Source organism: Entelurus aequoreus, linkage group LG10, assembly GCF_033978785.1.
Source record: "Entelurus aequoreus isolate RoL-2023_Sb linkage group LG10, RoL_Eaeq_v1.1, whole genome shotgun sequence".
Lineage (NCBI taxonomy): Eukaryota > Metazoa > Chordata > Actinopteri > Syngnathiformes > Syngnathidae > Entelurus > Entelurus aequoreus.
The window spans coordinates 23,194,162-23,215,436 of NC_084740.1; the positions used below are offsets into that span (position 1 = coordinate 23,194,162).

The 21,275-nt window shown below is 39.5% G+C and overlaps 1 protein-coding gene across 1 annotated transcript; it reads left to right on the forward strand.

Annotated features, from left to right (window-relative positions):
* The first annotated feature begins 758 nt into the window (after positions 1 to 758).
* Positions 759 to 20,333, forward strand: LOC133659324 (uncharacterized). Its single transcript, XM_062062075.1, has 8 exons — positions 759 to 1,498; positions 1,572 to 1,780; positions 5,678 to 5,923; positions 8,583 to 8,720; positions 8,796 to 8,865; positions 8,940 to 9,046; positions 12,344 to 12,416; positions 18,596 to 20,333. The coding sequence occupies exons 1-8, from the start codon at positions 1,321 to 1,323 to the stop codon at positions 19,015 to 19,017; spliced, it is 1,443 nt and encodes a 480-aa protein (XP_061918059.1). The 5' UTR covers positions 759 to 1,320; the 3' UTR covers positions 19,018 to 20,333.
* The last annotated feature ends 942 nt before the right edge of the window (positions 20,334 to 21,275 follow it).

Genomic DNA, 21,275 nt, shown 5'->3' on the forward strand with positions numbered 1-21,275 from the left:
GCCTTTTCTGTCAAGACAACTTTGTTTTTTATAATAAAACTGAAATATGCAGTATTTCCCCCACTGCCCAAAACATTCAGAAAGCAAAGTTTGATGTGAGGTAATTAGAGCCTTAAAAACATCAATAATGCAAGACACCATTGATATTACAGTGAAAAGATAATCACAGTGAAAAGATAAATAAAATCCCATCAAATATATTTACGATACAAAAGGTGCCCCACTCATAAAGTGATACATTTGTATTAGTTTTTTTTTACTTTCAACACTTAAGTTACGAGATGAACTTCAGATATATCTGTCAATTTTACGTTTGAACTATTATTTTGTTTGTTTTATGCTCTTTTGTCAAAGAAAACGTTGATGTTTTTGTTTGGCAACCACACAATATATGCAATATTTGAAATAATTGGAGCCTTGAATAGGTCAATAATTCAATATAACATTGATTATTTAATTTTTTTTTGAGCAATGGCAAAAAAAGAAAAATAAAGGTAGACAAAAGAAAAAAACAGCCTGCATGGCAGCTTTGTGTCAACATTGCAACTTTTTCTAGTTGGATTTCACCTCATTCCACTTTTTTTTTAATGTTTTTTCTTAATTTTTGCAATAAAATTTCCAGAATGTGTGGCGGGCCGGTAAACTATTAGCTGCGGGCCGCAAAAGGCCTCCGGGCCGCACTTTGGACACGTCTGAAATTTAAACAAACCCTCGTACTACAAGTCCCAGAATGCATTGCAACCGCTAGCGCATTGGCTAGCTCGCTGCCCCTGTTCCTCCGTCTCTTTTTTTGCGCTCATTTGGCACATTTTAATCCATTTCATGTAGTAATTTTACTACACATATCAGCGGAGTATTTTGACATCTTAAAACACGAGTAACCATGAATGTTTGTAGGATAAAATAGTGTCGTAAATGCGCTAGCTTAGCCTTACATGCTGTAGTACGGCGGCTTTTGAGGGTCAATGCAATTTCCGTTACCAGTTTTAATCGACAACAGTATAGAATATTGACTACTGTTCTTTATAGGGTAAGGTTCTATTTAAATATTGATGTGGTGTGACATTTTTTACTCTTAGACAGGGGGTTAGCGACGAGACACGGTAGTCACGTGACACCATTTTTTTTAACCAGCTCAAGTTTCCGGCGTCGTCAACAGCATAGTCACGTGATATCAAACCACGTGTGCCAACAACAGTGACATCTCGTTTCGCTCTTTGTTTTGCACCAATGACACCATAAAGGCTCAAGTCTTGTTGGAGGGGTGGGTTGGGATAGCATTCAAAAAAAGTTGAAAGTGTTTCGGCTCGTTGCACCGCGATGAGTGCCAACCGGCGGAGCTCTGCAGCGAAGAGTCGGGGTGACGGCGATGCTTCGCGGTGCAACAGAGAAGCATGTCAACCGTGCACCCTGCCTAGACTCCACACTGGGGCGTGCAAGTCCCAGGCAACCAAAGCCGTGGAGACAAGGAGGCAGACTCCCTTTATCAGAAGTGAAGGTACTTTGCAAGCATGCGCACTGTCCTGCAGTCAAATTAAGCCTAATTAATAAATGCAATAATTTTTTTTTAGATGGCAGGACGAAACTGCCGCCGATCGGTCAGGTGGAGACATGCCAACTGACTCCCAGGCGCAGTCTCAATGAGCTCAACAGCAAAAATGGCGACCTTCAGCTGAAGTTGATAGTAGTCAAGACAGGCCACAGACTGCTGAAGAATGTGCTGCACCGCCACTCGGCGGCGCTGCAGCACTACCAACACCTGGAGGGCAGCATGACTCAGGTGCGTGACCTGGGCAAGCACAGGAATGACACAGAGCCATAAAGAGCAGGAAGCAAATGCTGCAATCACATAAACGCTGCAGTATCCAAAACAAATGCATACGAAAAGCGCTGCCCCTGAACACAATACAGAAACAACTGCACAAGAAACTGCAAGTTCATTGATTGATTGATTGAGACTTTTATTAGTAGGTTGCACAGTGAAGTACAATTGACCACTAAGTGCTAACACCCAAATAAGTTTTTCAACTTGTTTAAGTCGGGGTCCACTTAAATTGATTCATGATACAGATATATACTATCCTCATAATACAGTCATCACACAAGATAATCACATTGAATTATTTACAATCCGGGGTGTGTGTGTGTGTGTGTGTGTGTGTGTGTGTGTGTGTGTGTGTGGGGGGGGGGGGGTTAGGTTTGGTTGTTATCAGTCATCAACAATTGAGAACAGAGAAACGGATATTGGAACAGTGTCGGTCTGACTTGGTAGGATATATATATATATGTATATATATATATATATATATATATATATATATATGAGAGAGAGAGAGACAGAGAGAGATTTAAAGGGGACATGTACTTTTTTGGGATTTTGCCTATCATTCATTATCCAATCCAATCCAATCCACTTTATTTATATAGCACATTTACACAACAAGAATGTTTCCAAAGTGCTGCACAACCATGTTAAAAACAATATTACAAACAATATTATGCTACACCAATGACTGAATAAAAACAAAGAATAAATGAATAGAAAACCAATACAGAGACAATATAAAAAATAAATATGACTAAAAACGATTTCAAAGGGTAAAACCAATTAAAACAGTAAAATAGACATCAAAATGTATAAAAAAAAACACACAGGACAACAGAGGACAGACCACACAACTCACGTAGTGTTAAAAGCCAAAGAATAAAAGTGGGTCTTAAGACGAGACTTAAAACACTCCACTGTGGAAGCAGTTTGAACATGGAGGAGCAGAGTGTTCCAGAGTTTAGGGCCGACCACAGAGAAGGCCCTGTCTCCCCTGGTTTTAAGTCTCGTCCTGGGCACCACGAGCTGGAGCTGGCTGTATGTAATGTAATACAAAACACAGGTTTTTCTTTTTTTTTTTTGCATTCTAAATCATAAATAAATGCTAGCAAGAGTCGGCTAACCATGGAGCCAGTGGTCGTCGCTCTAATCCCTATAAAGTGCTCTAAAAAAACATCAAAAAGTTTCCATCATCGCTGTAAGTATACAGGTATATGTAATTTAGTAACAGTCACATTAATAACATGTAATATTTAATTTTTTTGCTCATTTTAAGCATAAGGCGGCATCTTAATTTTACAGATGAACACAATACAGAAACAACTGCACAAGAAAATGCTGAAAGTTCATAGTTTTAAAAGTGAAATGCACTTTTTGGGGGTTTTGCCTGTCATTCTTTATGTAATACAAAACACAGGTTTTTCTTTTTTTTGCATTCTAACTCATAAATAAATGCTAGCAAGAGTCGGCTAATAATGGAGCCAGTGGTCGTCACTTTATTCCCTATAAAGTGCTCTAAAAACATCCAAAAGCTTCCATCATCGCTGTAAGTATATATGTAATTTAGTAACAGGCACATTCATAATAACATGTAATACTTAAGTTTTTTTGCAAATTTTAAGCATAAGGCGGCGTCTTAATTTTACAGATGAACACAATCCAGAAACAACTGCACAAGAAAATGCTGCAAGTTCATAGTTTTAAAGGGGAAATGCAATTTTTTGGGGATTTTGCCTATTATTCTTTATTTAATACAAAACACTTTTTTTTTTTTGCATTCTAACTCATAAATAAATGCTGGCAAGAGTCAGCTAACAATGGAGCCTGTGGTCTTCACTCTATTCCCTATAAAGTGCTCTAAAAAAAACACAAACAAAAAAACAAATAACATGGAATCAATAAAAAACAGCTAAAACCAAATAAAATACTTTAAGTAAATATAACAACAACTTAAAGAAAATAGATGGTGTGGTATGGAATGGTATGTTATGCTATGCTGTGCTATGCTATACTATGCTCTTTATTTACCACAATTTATTTTCACCACAAACCTGTTCAAGAGTACACAAACATTGTTCAGGAACAGATCAGGAACGGTGATGGGTCGCCACTTATGGCGCCCCGCAAAAGGTGGAAAAAAGGTAGACGAGGATGAGTTAAAAAAAAAAGATCGATCTCAGACTGGGCTCCTATGGGGAAGGGGTTACATATACTCATGTTGACACAGAAACCACAAGACTTGCAACAGGATGGGAGTGGGCAGGCATCCAGCCCGAAGCTACCAGCCACTAGGGGCGCTGCTCTTATGTCCGTCATACCACGTGGGGTGAAGCGTAGGCAAATTCGTGGGCTGGGGTTGGGGGCATGTGTGCATATGTATGCCACAGTTGTTAAAAAGCTTGATTTTACAACAGCCTTTTATTTGACTATCTAGCTTTATATCTGACTTCATGATTATTTCCAAATTTGTCAATGTTGTAGTTATTTAAACGAGGCCAAAAGACCCAGAACTACAGGGGTCCCAGTGTCACCATCACTGCAGTCTTTTTTTGTTTACGATTGAGAACCATCCATCAAAACAATTGAGAAACATCTGGATAGAGGAGGGGCTTTGTCATTTAAGAAAAACATACATACATCAGTCATCTGCATACCAGTGGAATGAAATGCCGTGCTTCCTGAATATAGAGCCGAGTGGGGGTATAAATGGAGGTAAAAGAGAAATGGCCTAAAATTGACCCTTGGGAAACCCCATACGAGAGGGGTGCAGAGGAGAACAATGAACCTGTGCAGCTGTGTACCCTTGATGATTAAAACCTCATGGTCCACCGTGTCAAAGACTGCTGTAAAATCTCAAAGCACAAGTCAGTCGATAAAGATATATCATTAAAAAACAATTTTAATAGCTGATTATGTGCTGTGCCAAATTATAAACCGGTTTGGAAAACCTCATAAGAAGGCTAGTAGTTGATTTCGAAATAATAGGCAGTTTGGAGATTGAGCAATGAAGGTGCAATGGAAACACATCTTCAGGCCAGCCTTCTGTTTATTTGATATGTTGTAGGAATATGAGTATGGGAATATGATGTGACCATCATACCAAACTGGAATTTCTTGCTACAACTAGTCAATAACATTCCAAACCAGCTTTCCCTTCACACCTTTTAATGGTAACAATTGTTTTGTGGTAAACGTGTCGAGTCAACACAGAGGAGATTCCGTAGAAATTTCCATACCACAATTTGAGAGACGGCGCCCTTTGTGTGACCCCCAACCCGGTTCTCATCTATACAGTGTGTAAGAGTATTTGTTACCCTGTTAATTGCAGTATTTTTAAATGTATATTTAATTAGTAAGACCAGCTTAGTGGCCTTGTGGTTAGAATGTCCGCCCTGAGACTGGAAGGTTGTGAGTTCAAACCCCGGCCAAGTCATACCAAAGACTATAAAAATGGGACCCATTTCCTACCTGCTTGGCACTCAGCATCAAGGGTTGGAATTGGGGGTTAAATCACCAAATGTTTCCCAAGCGCGGCCACCGCTGCTGCTCACTGCTCCCCTCACCTCCCAGGGGGTGAACATGGGGATGGGTCAAATGCAGAGGATGATTTCACCACACCTACTGTGTGTGACTATCAGTGGTACTTTAAGTTTAACTTAACTTATTTTCCACAATACCACTAAAGCTGTCACTGGTAATACATCAAACGTTTTACAAATTATTTCAACTTAAAATGCTGAAAGTAAACACTGTCTCACGCTAAGAGTTACTTTTTGAGTTACTTTTAACATCCAACAAGATAAGAATGCCAAAAAAAAAACATGGCTTCACTTCAGAACATGTCCTCCTCAGATACAAAACAGTCACATCAACGAGGTCAAGGCCATTCAAAGGTTGCTTGGCGACACGCGCAACAGCTGCGACGCTCTGGGAAAGAAGCTGCAGGACGCCCAGAAGGAGCTGTTCGACTCGAAGGTAAAGATCCTGCAGCTTGAGACGCAGATCCTCCAGAGCCCCACCTTGCTGGAGAAGGAGGCGCTCAGCCAACGGTTGGAGGAGGCGGCCGAGGAGATGAGGGAGAAGGACAAGCGGATATGGGTATGTGTAGGGGGAGCGGGTGAAGCATGCATTGAAATGTGTGATCGTGCATAGACGGACTGGATAGGTCCAGACACTAAAGTAGTAAAATAATATTTAAATAAATATAAATATTGCGTATGATACGGCAATATGTTTACATGTGTAAAAAGTATACAGTACCTGACAAAAGTGACAGGTCATATTACAACAATGGGAAATAAACGTGGATCCACTTTAGAGAAGTCGGTGTACAGCTTGTATAGTGGATTTACTATCCACTGACAGCCGTTACTGCAACACAAGTGCGTAACAAGATAAATGTGTCAGTCAAACATGGTGGTGGGGACGTCTTGGCTTGAGTGTTGCTTGGTACTACTCTCAAAGTATTCATAACAATGGATAAATGAAAAATATCCAACGGTACCATATTTCAATACCTTTGTTGCACGTGACGTCATGTTCGGTTGCAGACTGTGCACTGCCACAAGCACTTGACGGGCAAACAAGCACTCACCTCGAGCTCAGCCGTTAGGAAATGCTACACTTTGTCCATGCTAACAAACAAAGCCCACATTAATGAAAGAAAGCGCTCAAAAGTAAGGCCTCACTTTTGATGCCGCATTGGATATGCCATGCACATGCTACTGATTAGCATTAGCGATTTTACATGGCATCTTCAACAGCTCCAAATTAGGGTGCACGTTGCAATCAAGCAGCTGGTGTGTAATAAATACGATACTTAAAGTGTAACCACTTTGTAGGGCTCAACAAAACACTAGAATGGCACATTCAACTTAATGGCAAAGACTACTTCCTGGCAACAGCAACAAAACATATCTTCAATTGTGTTGGTTTTATTTGCAGATGTGGCTAAACCATGACACTCACTGCTCTACAAAACTGCCCCTACACCAGGGGTTCTCAACCTTTTTGACTTCGGGGCCCAACTTTTCCACTACAGAGGGGCTCAGGACCTACTCAAATATTAACACTGAATTCATAATCTTAGTCTTGGTTTTAATCATAATTAATTAATTATTACTTATATCTAACCTACTTATTTTTTTATATATGAAAGCATGACTGTAGAAAGAGGTTCCACAGCTTCCGAAGCAGAACCTCCAGGTTCTGTAACAGCTTCTTCCCTCAGGCCGTAGGACTCTTGAACGCATCATAATTAAATCATCCCCTCAACTCCCCCCAAAATGTATTAACTCGCTGGAATAAAAAAGACAATATAACATACATCCATAAACGTGGACGCATGTGGAAAAGTGCAATATATTTATCTGTACCGTAACCTATTTATTTATATATGCACCTTATTGCTTTTTTATCCTGCACTACCATGAGCTTGTGTAACAAAACTTCGTTCTTATCTGTGCTGTAAAGTTCAAATTTGAATGACAATAAAAAGGAAGTCTAAGTCTAAGTCATGTGTTTAATCAAAAATATTGTTATTTCTTTAACACATAACATTTAAGCTTGGGTCAGGCTGATTAGACAAATAAGTACTAACTAAAGATACTGCATTATGAAGGACTCATAAATAAATGATTAAAAATATATAAACATACAATTGTGTAGTGCTAAAATAAACAAAATTAGTAATAAATAATAATGATGTTTCTTCAGTAAACTGTCGATAAAATTAAAGTGCAAATGAAAATACAGTATCACCACTTCAGTCATAATTTTTGCGCTCAAAAAATGTCTATGACTTTAGCTCCAGACTTCTGTTTGTTTGATGTTATCATTACTGCCACAAGTGGTGAAAAGGTGTATTGCAACTAGGTACTGCTGCGGCCCATACAGACCAGATATTTTTTGGCGGTGCAACAATGGGCCCCGGCCTTTACAGTTGAGAAACACTTGTCTATACTACTGTCATCTAATGTCTTTGAATTGTAACTGCGTGCAAAGTCTACTATATAATACTTAGAAAAATCAGAAATGTAAGCAAACAACATTTAACAACTGTAGAGAAAAGTTATCTATTTTAGATCACTGTTAAATGTTAAAAAAGAGACTTTATTATCAAGCAATACATATGTATTACCAAAATGTATGTTATTACTAAAAGTACCAAAAATTGGTACTTTCCCAGGTACCAGGAATTGGTACCGTATCGGTTCAAGGTACCCACCGCAAGCATGAGTCACTTCCACATTTCTTAGGGTAACTTATTGCATACATGCTATGGTTTTTTGTAGGTTAAATTGTGTAAAAGTATGCAATTTGTTACAACTAATATGTTACAAAAAGTATACAGTTGTTAAATGGCCACTCTTTATCATATATTTTATTGGGGTAAAAATGAGTATTAATATAGAAAAAAAATGTCCTCACTGTATCGAATCAAAGAATCTGACATCTCCCATTACTCGTCAGCACGGGGTAACTGCACGATGTTGAGGGTAAACATTATTTCCAGCTTGCCAGAGGCAGAAGCACTCGTGCAGCCCCACACCATAACATCGTCACCATGCTTTATACGATGATCTTTTCCATAGGATAGTAAATTTATACTACTACACAAGCTGCATACTGACTACTCTAAATTATACTAAAGTATGTGTATTACTACCCGCTGAGAACATGTTTTAAGATGTTTTACTGTACTCACGTTTTTGAGGTAATGTACAGTACAGTGTATTTATGTTCCCTTGTGTTGTAGAATTTGGAGAGGAATAACAAGTTACTTCAAAGTACTCTCCATCGCCACGTGGCAGCGGAGCAGAGGAAGCTGTGCAGGAGCAACGAGATGTTCTACTGTCTGCAAACGCAAGTTTACGATCTAACCAAAGAAGTTCAAGTAAGTTCCGCCCATCATGCCGTGATTTAGAAGATGTAACACGCCAGCAGTAGTAAACAGGATTTGTCCAATCAGGAACGAAGGAGAGAGTCGAAAAGCCACAACATTTCCGCTCTCAGGCTCGAAGTTGTAGAAAACAGGAAAGGTAGAGTAGCATAAAGCCGCTGAAGTCTGCGTCGATACGTCAGAGTTATTGTTTTTATTTTGTGATGGTAACAGACAAAATAAATAAGATGATCCAGACCGATGAAATCCTCCCTTCACCCAAAGAGGTGGAGTGTTGCCTCAAGTCCGAGCCAGATGATAATAGCAGCTCATCGAGCTCGGTATGTCATTCTTATCATTTCATATTTAATACTGCATTCCAAAATCACTTCTGGATTGATCTAGACCAGGGCTATTTAACTGGTGTCCCGGGGTCCAAATAGGGCAAGGGAATGACACCAGACTGGCTCGTGAGTTCAGTTAACAAAACTTGAAAGTAGGGGTGGTCATCCCTACTTGGAAGAGACTCACATTTTTTAAGCATATTCTGAAAAACACTAAAGCACTGTCATATAGACCATGGGTTCTTAACCTTTTTGACCTGGGGGCCCAACTTTTCCCCTAAAGCGGGCCCTGGGACCCACTCAAATATTAATACTGAATTAGTGACCTTACTCTTGATTTTAATCATATTCAATAATTATATCCAACCTACTTGCAGTTATAGGGGAACTGCACTTTTTTGGAATTTTTCCTATTGTTCACAATCATTATGAAAGACATGACGATGGATGTTTTTTTGGGTTTTTTGCATTCGAAATATTAAATAAATGCGATCAAAAGTCTGCTTACAATGGAGCCTTTGATGTAAGTATGTATGTGATGTAGTAACGGGCACATTTATAATAACATTTAGGGTTTATGTATTTTGATCATTTTAAGCAGCTCTGTGCATTAATTTAAAAAAAAGCATCACAATGTTTGCTTTTTTTTTTTTTTGCCTTCACTGTTTATTACTCACTGTAGACTTCATGAGAGCCAACAAACATTGTAAAACATCACTTACTTGGGGGGAACACGCATCTTTTTGCGTCGTTCTCGCCACTTTTGGGTCCTAAATGGCTGTCAAAGTGTACCAACTTGTCAGAATACCTACTCAGACGTTTCCTGTCCAGGTTAGTTGCATGATTTATAATCTAGAATACACTTACAGGTAGCGAGGAAGCAGCAGACCACTTGATAATGTAAATATAGGGACACAGGGAAGAGATCATGGTGTCGCTATAAATCAGGGGTGGGCAATTAATTTTCACCGGGGGCCGCATAAGCAACCCGAGCACTGCTGGAGGGCCACACGACAATATTTCAATTAAATTTTGCTCAATATTATTTTTGATATACCGTAAGATAAATAATAATGATGATAATAATAATAATAATAATTTAATTTAACCTAACTTAACTTTATACAAAAGCAGATTGCTTTTGATGGGCACTTTATCCTGAATTATCCAACATTTTTCCCCATCAGATTTGGACAACCATCTGTTGTTAAAAATAGTTTTTAATCATATTTATTTTATATTGTTTTTTATATTGGTTTTATATGTAATTGTTTTTTTTCTTTTTATTCAGTCATTGGTGGAGCTAAGGATAATATTTGAATATTGTTTTTAATATTGTTGTGCAGCACTTTGGAAACATTTTGTTGTTTAAATGTGCTATATAAATAAAGTGGATTGGATTGTCACACCTGCCAGCTTGTCCCAACACGCATTTACCTCTGTGAACAAGTCATTACCTGTGGTTGTCTCTTTAATTGACTGCATCAGAGCTCTCATCCAAAGTTAGCGAAAAACAGTCCATGTCTCCGGGCATTATCAGCGCAACAAAGTCCAATAAGCACTCCTTAATAAACTCTCCGTCAGAAAACGCCTTACTTTTTCTGGCGCTTTTGTGAGAAATGACGAAACTTGTCCTGACGGCTGCATCTCTGGGGGTGTGAAATATGGCACAAAGTCCTTGCTGGGTTTGCAGTTTTACCATCAACGCATCAGCCTCCCTTGCGCGCGCTTCATCAGACACATTTTCCCTCGTGTTTCTTCGTGTAGTGGCGATTAAAATGATATTTAAACACAGCAAGCTGTGTACCACACATTAAGCACACGGCTTTACCATTAATTTATGTAAAGAAATACTTGGCAGTCCATGTCTTGTTGGAAACACGCCAATCCTCATCAACTTTTCTTTTTTTAGCGTCTCATCACTTGTCTCTATGCACCTTCACTCACAGGTTCCCCCCGGACATACGGCATAAATAACACATTTCAAAATAAAAGCAGCACAGTTGTATTGCGCGCACGACATAGATGTTTTTTAAACTTTATTTTGTAATTTGTAATTGCGCCGTTCAATTCACTCACAATCGCACACGCGCATACGTCCACACGGAAGTAATACAAATAACGCTTTTCAAAACAAAAGCAGCACCGTTGTATTGCACACTCGACATAGATACTTTTTGAAATTTATTTTGTAATTTATGATTGGCCTCACGCGGGCCGGACAGGGATGCGCAAAGGGCCGGATGCGGCCCGCGGGCCGTACAATGCCCAGGTCTGCTATAAATAGTCTGTCTGCGTTAGCGCTTAAAATAACAATATCACTAATCAATCAATCAATCAATCAATCAATCAATCAATGTTTATTTATATAGCCCTAAATCACAAGTGTCTCAAAGGGCTGTACAAGCCACAACGACATCTAATAATTGGTTAATATTCATATCACGAAATGTAAATTGAGTATTGTTGGCGCTTTTTGAATGGTTATTTATTGGATTTTATAGGCGAAATAGAGGAGCTCCCATTGACTCCACTGTAAGCAGACTTTTTTTTACGTTTATTTGTAAGTTGGAATGCAAATTTTTTTTTAAATTGTAGTTCCCCTTTAACAACCTTGTCAAATGATATGAAACCATGTGTTAATCACAAAAAATATTATTTATTTGACACATAAACCTTAAGTGTAGGTCAGGCTGATTAGAAAAATAAATACTAATCAAATATACTGCGTATATTTACATATATTTATGTTGTGCTAAAATAAATAAATAAATAATGAATATGCTCTTTATCCAAACTGTCAAAAAACCTAAAGTGCAAATGAAAATACAGCTTCACCACTTTAGTCATAATTTTCGCACTTAAGAAACTTCTCTTAGTTTAGCTCCAGACTTCTTCTGTTTGTTTGATATCGTCATTACTGCCACAAGTGGTGGAAAAGCGTATTACAACTGAGTACGGCCCACAGCTGAGAAAGATATTTTTGGCGGCCAAAACTATGTTTAGGAAACACTGATATACAGTAGATTATCTTTGACTAGATTTTTTGCAGTGGTCTTATGAATTTAGTACCACTAACTCAATAAATATAATTAAATGCCCACTGCAGAGAATGGTGGTTCTCAGCAATATACAAAATAAAAATAATAGTGAAGGGCCAAATCTGGCCCCCGGTCCTTACATGTGGCCCCCAAAACAATTTAGTTGAATAGCCCTGATCTCGGCCAATTAATTATTTTAACACGTTAGATTGAATTGAATGGTGATTTGTACTTACTTATTTATCTCCCCCAGGATTACTTACCGCAGCGGCCGGTAGCAGTTAGATACTTTAACAGGAACGTGCAGCGTACTCGGAAACTTCCAGGTGAGTTGATATTGCAAACAACATGAACTTTAATAATGCTGTGGGGTGCATGAGAAAGTGGAAAGGAAAATGTAGCTCTCTTCGACCCCTTGGATTTGTATTAATTACCAAGTATATCCTTAGTCTGAGAGCCATCATCCACCGCGGAGGACGCTAGTTGTCTGGAGGATTTTGCAAAACACAGCAGCAGTAGAACCATGGTTGTAGTAGTAATAAGGCAAACTGCTTTGTTATCATTAATAGCGCTGATGAGTTTATTGTAAACAACAAACACCCACATGCATGAGTTTCATCATGAGTAGTGCAACTGACATTTTAAAGTGCGTGCAGAGGTATGGAACTGCTCAATGCGGACAAGCCATTTTGTTAAGAGTTTAATAATAAAACTACAACAGGGGGTTGCCTACTAGTGTTAGTAAATGGTTAATAGCAAACTATTGTACCAGAAGCTTGAAATGATCACATTTTGAGCTAAATGTCCTTGCATACTTGAGTTAACGTTGCTCAGCGGTATAAATAATGCAGTTTTATCCTTAAAGGGGAGCTATGATGAGTCAAATCTGCATTTAACACATTTCCTTGTAGTTTAGATGATAAATACTGCATATGCATTGGTGTGCATTTTGCTCCACAGTCACATTTATAACCCACTTTCAGACACGGTTGAAAGTCAAGTTCATTTACAGGAAATTTCCAATGCAATTTGATTGTAAAAAATGTGCAGCTGCAGAATGAATCGTAATGATAATGAACAAATTAGATCAATTCAATCAGAAGGCTGGTCTTGAACTGGGTAAGAAGTTACCTAACCAACAGGAAGCAATATGTGAAGCTAGGTGAACACATGTCTACAACGCTAAATATATCTTGCGGCGTACCCCAGGGATCAATACTGGGACCAAAATTGTTTAACCTCAAAACGACATTTATTAGGTAACAAAGGACTTCAAGGGGTCATCTACACTTAAAACATTTTTTTGCGGTCTACATAACATGTAATGGTGGCTCTTTGGTCAAAATATTGCATTGATTATGTTTTACAGACTGTCTTTAAGATGCTTTCTGACCATCTCTTTAGGATGCGCCGTTTTGTGGGCGGTCTTATTTACATGCTTACACTTCTACTGCCTTTTCTCCCCGTCATCTTTGTTGTAGTTTTCAGCGCGTCCACAGCTAGTCTACTGACCGATATCAGTTAGACCTGTACACTACTTTTATATTAGAAATGCCAACAGCGGAGGATGCATGTGCATGTACGAGCCAGTCTGCCCCACAACAAGAGCATAGTGAAAAATAAGTTGTTTATTGATTACAACATTGGACTACAATGATGGCATAGCTAGCGCAAAGCTCTTTGGGCAAATGTATACCATATGTGGATATATTCGCAGACGTCACAGGGCAGAGAAAATTCCAAACGGCTCGTTCAGAGGAGGTATGAAGAAAGGCAAGATTGTTTAATAAATCTCTCCAAAATGCCTCCACGGTTTGATTTCAACTTTTCGAGACTTATGCAGATCCCAAATACACAAAAACGGGCACCACTAGGTAGGAAAAGTTGGTTTTGCATGATACGGCCACATTAAAGTTAGTACTATTTGCATTTTATTCAAGAGAGAACACACAGAAGCTAATACAAATAATAACAGAAGAAATTAAGAAATTAAAGAGATGGTTTGACATTTTTGAATCGCAGTAAAACTAAAATAATGCTATTCTGTATCATAAGGAAATAAAGTTAAAGTTAAAGTTCCAACGATCGTCACACACACACTAGGTGTGGTGAAATTATCCTCTGCATTTGACCCATCCCCATGTTCACCCCCTGGAAGGTTGAGGGGAGCAGTGCGCAGAAGCGTGCACCACGCTCGGGAATCATTTGGTGATTTAACCCCCAATTCCAACCCTTAAAGTTAAACACAAATACAAATAGACAGATTAAACATTGACAGAGTAAATGAAATCAAATTGTTGGGTGTAATAATGGATAATAAAATGAACTGGAAATCTTATATATAAAAATAAAATACAGCATAAAGTGGCAAAAATATGTCAATAATGAAAAAAGCAAAATATGTACTGGACCAAAAAATACTCTATATTCTCCACTCCTCGCTATCGGACTTAGAGGGTCCCTCCTTTTCCTAGCGGGACTTGCCTTTTGTTCATTTTTGTTTTAAGCATTACATACCTTTTTACCTGCGTGCCGTCTCCCACTGTGCTCTGCATATTGGGATCAGGACAAACCATCCTCGACACGTTCCGACTTCTACAAAGCAATTAAGTACCTGCTGCCACCTACTGGAGTACTACATGGTTACCCTGCCAAGCTCTATACGTCACAGACACTAGACAACGGCACATTATTTGCAGATTATAATTATTGATTTGCAAATAATATTTTTTGGACCAATTAGGTGAAGTTGCATAATTTCCCACAGCACACCAGACAATATCTCACGGCACAGTGGTTGAAAAACACTGCAATAAAGCAAAACTTTAATCAAGTAAATCTTTGACATGCCACTAACTATAAAATTATGCACAAAGCAAACTATAACCTGCTACCCACAAATGTACAACTCCATAGAAAAATGTAAAACATTTGTATGCACGTACAACACTTAAAATCTTTTAGTATATCAGTAAGTGGAGTAGCGCAAGGGCCCTGTTGAAATTACTGTTTTTTCTTCTGTACGTTTGGATGCCTTTTTGGGACCCTTAACATGCACGTAAAGTCTCCACATTTTGCTGGCAATTTTGTATTTTGGGGGTCCCGAAAATTACATTTAAAAGTTGGCTCTCTAGCGCCACCTTTAAAATTAGAAAACAAATTAGCCCCTCCCACCAGTTTCATATATCGAGACACAAATCGCAGGAGACGTCTATCATGATGGGACGCACATAAAAGTCTCAGGACGTTTTACCTGAAAAGGAACAGGAAGTCGGCCATCTTGATTTCTGCCTTTTATTTTTTGGGGAGCGAGAAAAAGGGGTGGTACTTTAACGGACTCCTCCTTGGGCCGTTGAACAAATGAGTCGCGGTTAAAATGACAGATACTAAACATGCAGGGGATGATGAATTGCAAACAAATGTTTCCTACGCCGTAACACTGATGACATCTACTGTATTAAAACAGACGAGAAGCAATGAATCATGCAGAGACAGAGTTAAATTTTGCTCAATTGAGGAAAGATGTTATTTTGGCTGTACTCTAGTTACAGATCCAAACTTCGCTCTAAAGTCTAGCCCACATGCTTCCTCTATTTATTTGGGAGGTCCCTGGTTACATCACTGAAGCTGTCGCTGAGAGAAGGGGGTAATCTTGACAACTCCAGTTAGACACAATATATGATTATACAAGAAATGCAAATGTGTTGACACTGGTGATATCGCCTTGTCTCTGCTCTGTCTGCGTCACGGCGGTGTTCGGCCTTGGCAGTCAGCAGGCCGTACCTGGACACAGACACTGATACCAGACTGGCTTGCAATCTTTTGGATTGCCAGCTTTGCACAGACAAAGAAAAATACCACTTCAGCACAGTTAATAATAACTATAGCAACGGCACTTAAGCATAAGAGTTGTGTGATAATATATACATCATTATTCTGACAGATGTGGGCGTGGCACAGCGCCAAACATTGCTCCGATGTTTTTTGGCCATTTTTTCGGGCAAAAAAATGGGTGGTACTTTTAACAAACTCCTCCAAGGTACTCTGGCCAAATGAGTCGCGGTTAAATTACAGATACTACATATATAGAGAATGATACATTTTTAACAAATTTTGCCTACGCCATAAGATGTGGGCGTGGCACGGCGCCAAACATCGCTCCGATGATTCGCCTCAATAACTCGACTCCACAAATTCACATCTTATTCTTATTTGGTAGAAATGACGCTGATGACGCTCTAAAATGCCCGATGGGTCAGCACCTGTTCATACCTACTCGTAGTGGGTGGAGCCTAGCGGCGAAGACTGCCCCACGCCATCGCCAATCTAACTGTCATTTCTGCACTTTAGGTGATCAGAGACGGACACTAAACTGATGGATGATGATAAACTGCAATACATGTTTTGCAAATGACAGGATGTGGGTGTGGCATGGTGCCAAACTTTGATCTGATGGTCCGCCACAAAACGTGAATAACTCTGTTTCACAAATGATGATGACAGTCTGAAGTGGTTTCATTCTATTTTATTTTATTTCACTAGGGCCCAGGCAACAAAGAAAGCCCCGTAAGGACCCTATAGAGATTGCTGTGTTTTTTCTTCTACAAAACCCCAAACCAGTGAAGTTGGCACGTTGTGTAATTCGTAAATAAAAACAGAATACAATGATTTTCAAATCCTTTTCAACTTATACAGTATTCAATTGAATAGACTGCAAAGACAAGATATTTAATGTTTGAACTGAGAAACTTAATTTTTTTTTTGCAAGTAATCATAAACTTAGAATTTAATGGCAGCAAAAGTTGGCACAGGGGCATTTTTACCACTGTGTTACATGGCCTTTCCTTTTAACAACACTCAGTAAACGTTTGTGAACTGAGAAGACCCATTTTTGAAGCTTTTCAGGTGGAATTCTTTCCCATTCTTGCTTGATGTACAGCTTAAGTTGTTCAACAGTCCAGGGTCTTCATTGTGGTATTTTAGGCTTCATATTGCGCCACACATTTTCAATGGGAGACAGGTCGGGACTACATGCAGGCCAGTCTGGTACCCGCACTCTTTTACTACAAAGCCACGCTGTTGTAGCACGTGGCTTGGCATTGTCTTGCTGAAATAAGCAGGGGCGTCCATGATAACGTTGCATGGATGGCAACATATGTTGCTCCAAAACCTGTATTGGCTTTCAGCATTAATGGTGCCTTCACAGATGTGTAAGTTACCCATGCCTTGGGCACTAATACACCCCCATACCATCACAGATGCTGGCTTTTGAATTTTGCGCTTATAACGGTCCGAATGGTTCTTTTCCTCTTTGTTCTGGAGGACACGACGTTAACAGTTTCCAAAAACAATTTGAAATGTGGACTCGTCAGACCACAGAACACTTTTACACTTTGCATCAGTCCATCTTAGATGAAAGCCAGCTGCGTTTCTGGGTGTTGTTGATAAATGACTTTCGCTTTGCATAGTAGAGTTTTAACTTGCACTTACAGATGTAGCGACCAACTGAAGTTACTGACAGTGGTTTTCTGAAGTGTTCCGGAGCCCATGTGGTGATATCCTCTACACACTGATGTCGGTTTTTGATGCAGTACCGACTGAGGGATCCAAGGTCTGTAATATCGCTTACGTGCAGTGATTTCTCCATGACATTACGGACCGTAAATGGTGAAATCCCTAAATTCCTTGCAATAGCTCGTTAAGAAATGTTGTTCTTTATCTGTTCGACAAATTGCTCACGCATTTGTTCACAAAGTGGTGACCCTCGCCCCATCCTTGTTTGTGAATGACTGAGCATTTCATGGAAGCAGCTTTAATACCCAATCATGGCACCCACCTGTTCCCAATTAGCCTGTTCACCTGTGGGATGTTCCAAATAAGGGTTTGATGAGCATTCCTCAACTTTCTCAGTCTTTTTTGCCACCTGTGCCAGCTTTTTGGAAACATGTTGCAGGCATCAAATTCCAAATGAGCTAATATTTGCAAAAAATAACAACGTTTTCCAGTTCGAGCGTTAAGTATCTTGTCTCTGCAGTCTATTCAATTGAATATAAGTTGAAAAGTATTAGCAAATCATTGTATTCTGTTTTTATTTACGATTTACACAACGTGCCAACTTCACTGGTTTTTGGGTTTTGTATATGTTCGGACACCTTTTTAAGGCCCTTAACATGCACGGAAAGTCCCCATATTTTGCAGGCGCGTCAGGTATGGTAAAACATTTTATATTTTAAGGGTTTCTCAAAATGTTTGGTGGTGGTTCAGGGCATCAGGAAGGACGTGACTGCAAGCGTCATGCGTGCCGGCCAACTCGCCTGAACCCCGTGGTGCAACGGGGGCGACAGCTACTTCGAATCCCCCGTGGTTATTTGTTTTGTCGACCACACCCCGTCTAAGAGAATTGTGTAGAAGCAAGCGTTCATGATGAAAAAGCTCTGGCGAAATGAGATCTTTTTGTGTTTGCGCTTGCTACCGCTGTTGTTCAGTAAAACCAAATGTGTTTCAGACTTAAAGGAACCCCCCGATCATCAAACAGCAGGAGACATTATCGAAGAAAAGGAGGTGACGGAGGCCTCGCAGGTGTCCGAGGAAGAGGAACAAGGGGAGGATAAGAGAAAAAGTCCAGTCTCCTGCAGAATTGATCAGGCCATCGTCTCAACTTCCCCCACGGATGATAAGAAACCAGAGAGGCTCGGCCTAATTCGACGTAGGTACGTCTTCTCACCGGTGACGGAGAACCTGCACATGGGGAGACCAGCGCACAGCAATTTGGAGCAGTGGGAGGGCTCCAGCGACACAGAGGAGACATCTGGCGGTCCGAAATCCACACAAGCGCCAGCTGAGAAACCAGGACTAAACACAGATAAGGTAGACGACCACCGAGCTACTCAGTCGGACCTTTCAAGTCATGGCGGCCATTACTCATGATTGTTGCAGCATCACTAAACAAGACGTGTTGCCACGACGACTAAACGCTGGCCGAGTATTGAGCCTTTTTGGCTGCGTGGGGCCGCCGTAGCTTTCGCTAGTGTACATGACATGCAGCACGGACTCGGAACACGCTTCCGTGAGTGGACGCGCCAGGTGCGAAAGTGGAACCCTCAAAGATTATGTTACATTGCAGGCCAAAGTGGCCAAAATCAGATTTTTTTTTAAATCAGATTTTTTCCAGCTGACTGCAAGTAAAATGTGATTTTTATTAGACTCCAGTGTAAACACGCATTGGCCCCAATGTGGCAACAATGTGGCCCCTTGCATGCTCACTTCGATAAAGTGAAATCAAAGGAAGTTGACCGGGAGGAAGTTGCTACTACTACAAAATAAAATACAAGTCGCCACACCCTAAAAATTTGTTTTTTTTACATAAAAGTAATATAATGTAGAATGGAGGTATCTAGTGTAATATATTTGGGAAGATTGTAATATTTTTATGGCTGTTAAGTAGAGGAGACTCAGACATCATCGTGAATCTACGGGTGCTTTATTTTTCAATTCACATGTAAGCAAATGCGCCAGTGTCGATTCCGGTCTTACAACAATAGCTATTTCTTCGGAATCAAAAATAAATATTCATATATTACATATAGCCTATTATTTGCGTACTATTGACAAGTGATGCACCGAAAATGTGGTCATCTGAAATAGACTTTGCTCGCCGACACAGGATGTTGTGATGAAATATCCACTTCCGCTGGCAACTGCGTCTTTCACGGTGCACACGAGTGACGTAACTCGCCCAAAGCTGACAAAAAAGTCACATTCAGGTCGCATTGCATTTAGACTGAGGTCACATTTGAAAAGATCAGATTCTAATCGGATGTGGCCTGAATCGCAAGCCAAAAGATCAGATTTAAAGCACTTTGGAGCGTTTAGTCTGGCAAAAAAAAATCTGATCTGTGTCACTTGAGGGCAAAAAAAAATCGGATTTGGTGTTCAGTGTAAACGTGGCCAAAGTGGTACAATTTTAGAGGTCAACCCAAGATTTCTAGTAAAAAATAAATAATCATCATTGATGACGTCACTAAATCTCGTAAGACGTTGTCACCGCAGAAGGAAAGAGGTAAAGTGTGACGATAACATGGAATCAGAAATTAAACATACCGCATTTTTATGTATTTTTTATATTTTTACTAATGCTTTACTGTAAATGCATACACTTTACACACAGAAGTAACTGCGCTAATAATGGTTGCTGACAACATTGTACAAAAATAAAATGTAATACATGGGACAGTTTGACTTTGGAAACATTTATTCACTTTACATAACTTCACTCTGCTTCCTGATCCATCTCCAGTACGATTCTCCACAAGGTGAGAAGTTTTTCTTTATCTTTAATTACACAGAGGTTAAACTTGTCTTTAAATTTGAATGATTTTGACAATTATTTATTTTGTTAAAACATTGCCCGTACAAAATAAAAAATGTAATAGAGTTTTCATGATGACTCAGACGGCGTGGCGAAGTTGGTAGAGTGGCCGTGCCAGCAATCGGAGGGTTGCTGGTTACTGGGGTTCAATCCCCACCTTCTACCATCCTAGTCACGTCCGTTGTGTCCTTGGGCAAGACACTTCACCCTTGCTCCTGATGGGTGCTGGTAGCGCCTTGCATGGCAGCTCCCTCCATCAGTGTGTGAATGTGTGTGTGAATGGGTGAATGTGGAAATACTGTCAAAGCGCTTTGAGTACCTTGAAGGTAGAAAAGCGCTACACAAGTATAACCCATTTATCATTTATTCATCATTTATGACCAATTTCACAGGATTTTCATAAGTGAAAATTGTATTCCGCTCCGCTTCCTGTTCCTTCACAGGGTGAGTAGTTTTACTTTATTTTAGATGTATTATACATCATTGCACTTATAACATTGTACAAATAGTTATGTAAAACTATTCAGGCTTTATGAAGGGGACAGTTTGACTTTGGAGCAGATTTATTTTTCTCATAGTTTGTGCAAATGTTTTAACTGTTTCACTTAAATGATTTCTGATCCTGTCGCATCACGATCATGTCGTCATAGTGTGATGCAGTTGTACTTTAGTTTAATTACACAGTGCTTAACCTTTCTTAACAGAAAATATGTTGTTAAAACATTACCTTTACAAAATATAATTCAGATTTCACGATGCGGACTGTTATGACTTTGGAACAGATGAACTATTTTACAGGATTTTCATAAATAAGTTT

Bases quoted from the DNA above. Each gene is read 5' to 3' on its own strand.
- LOC133659324 (XM_062062075.1), top strand. From the start codon at position 1,321: ATGAGTGCCAACCGGCGGAGCTCTGCAGCGAAGAGTCGGGGTGACGGC. The intron at 1,781-5,677 runs GTGCGTGACCTG...TGTCCTCCTCAG, and splicing joins TGGAGGGCAGCATGACTCAG to ATACAAAACAGTCACATCAA. The intron at 9,047-12,343 runs GTATGTCATTCT...TATCTCCCCCAG, and splicing joins ATAGCAGCTCATCGAGCTCG to GATTACTTACCGCAGCGGCC.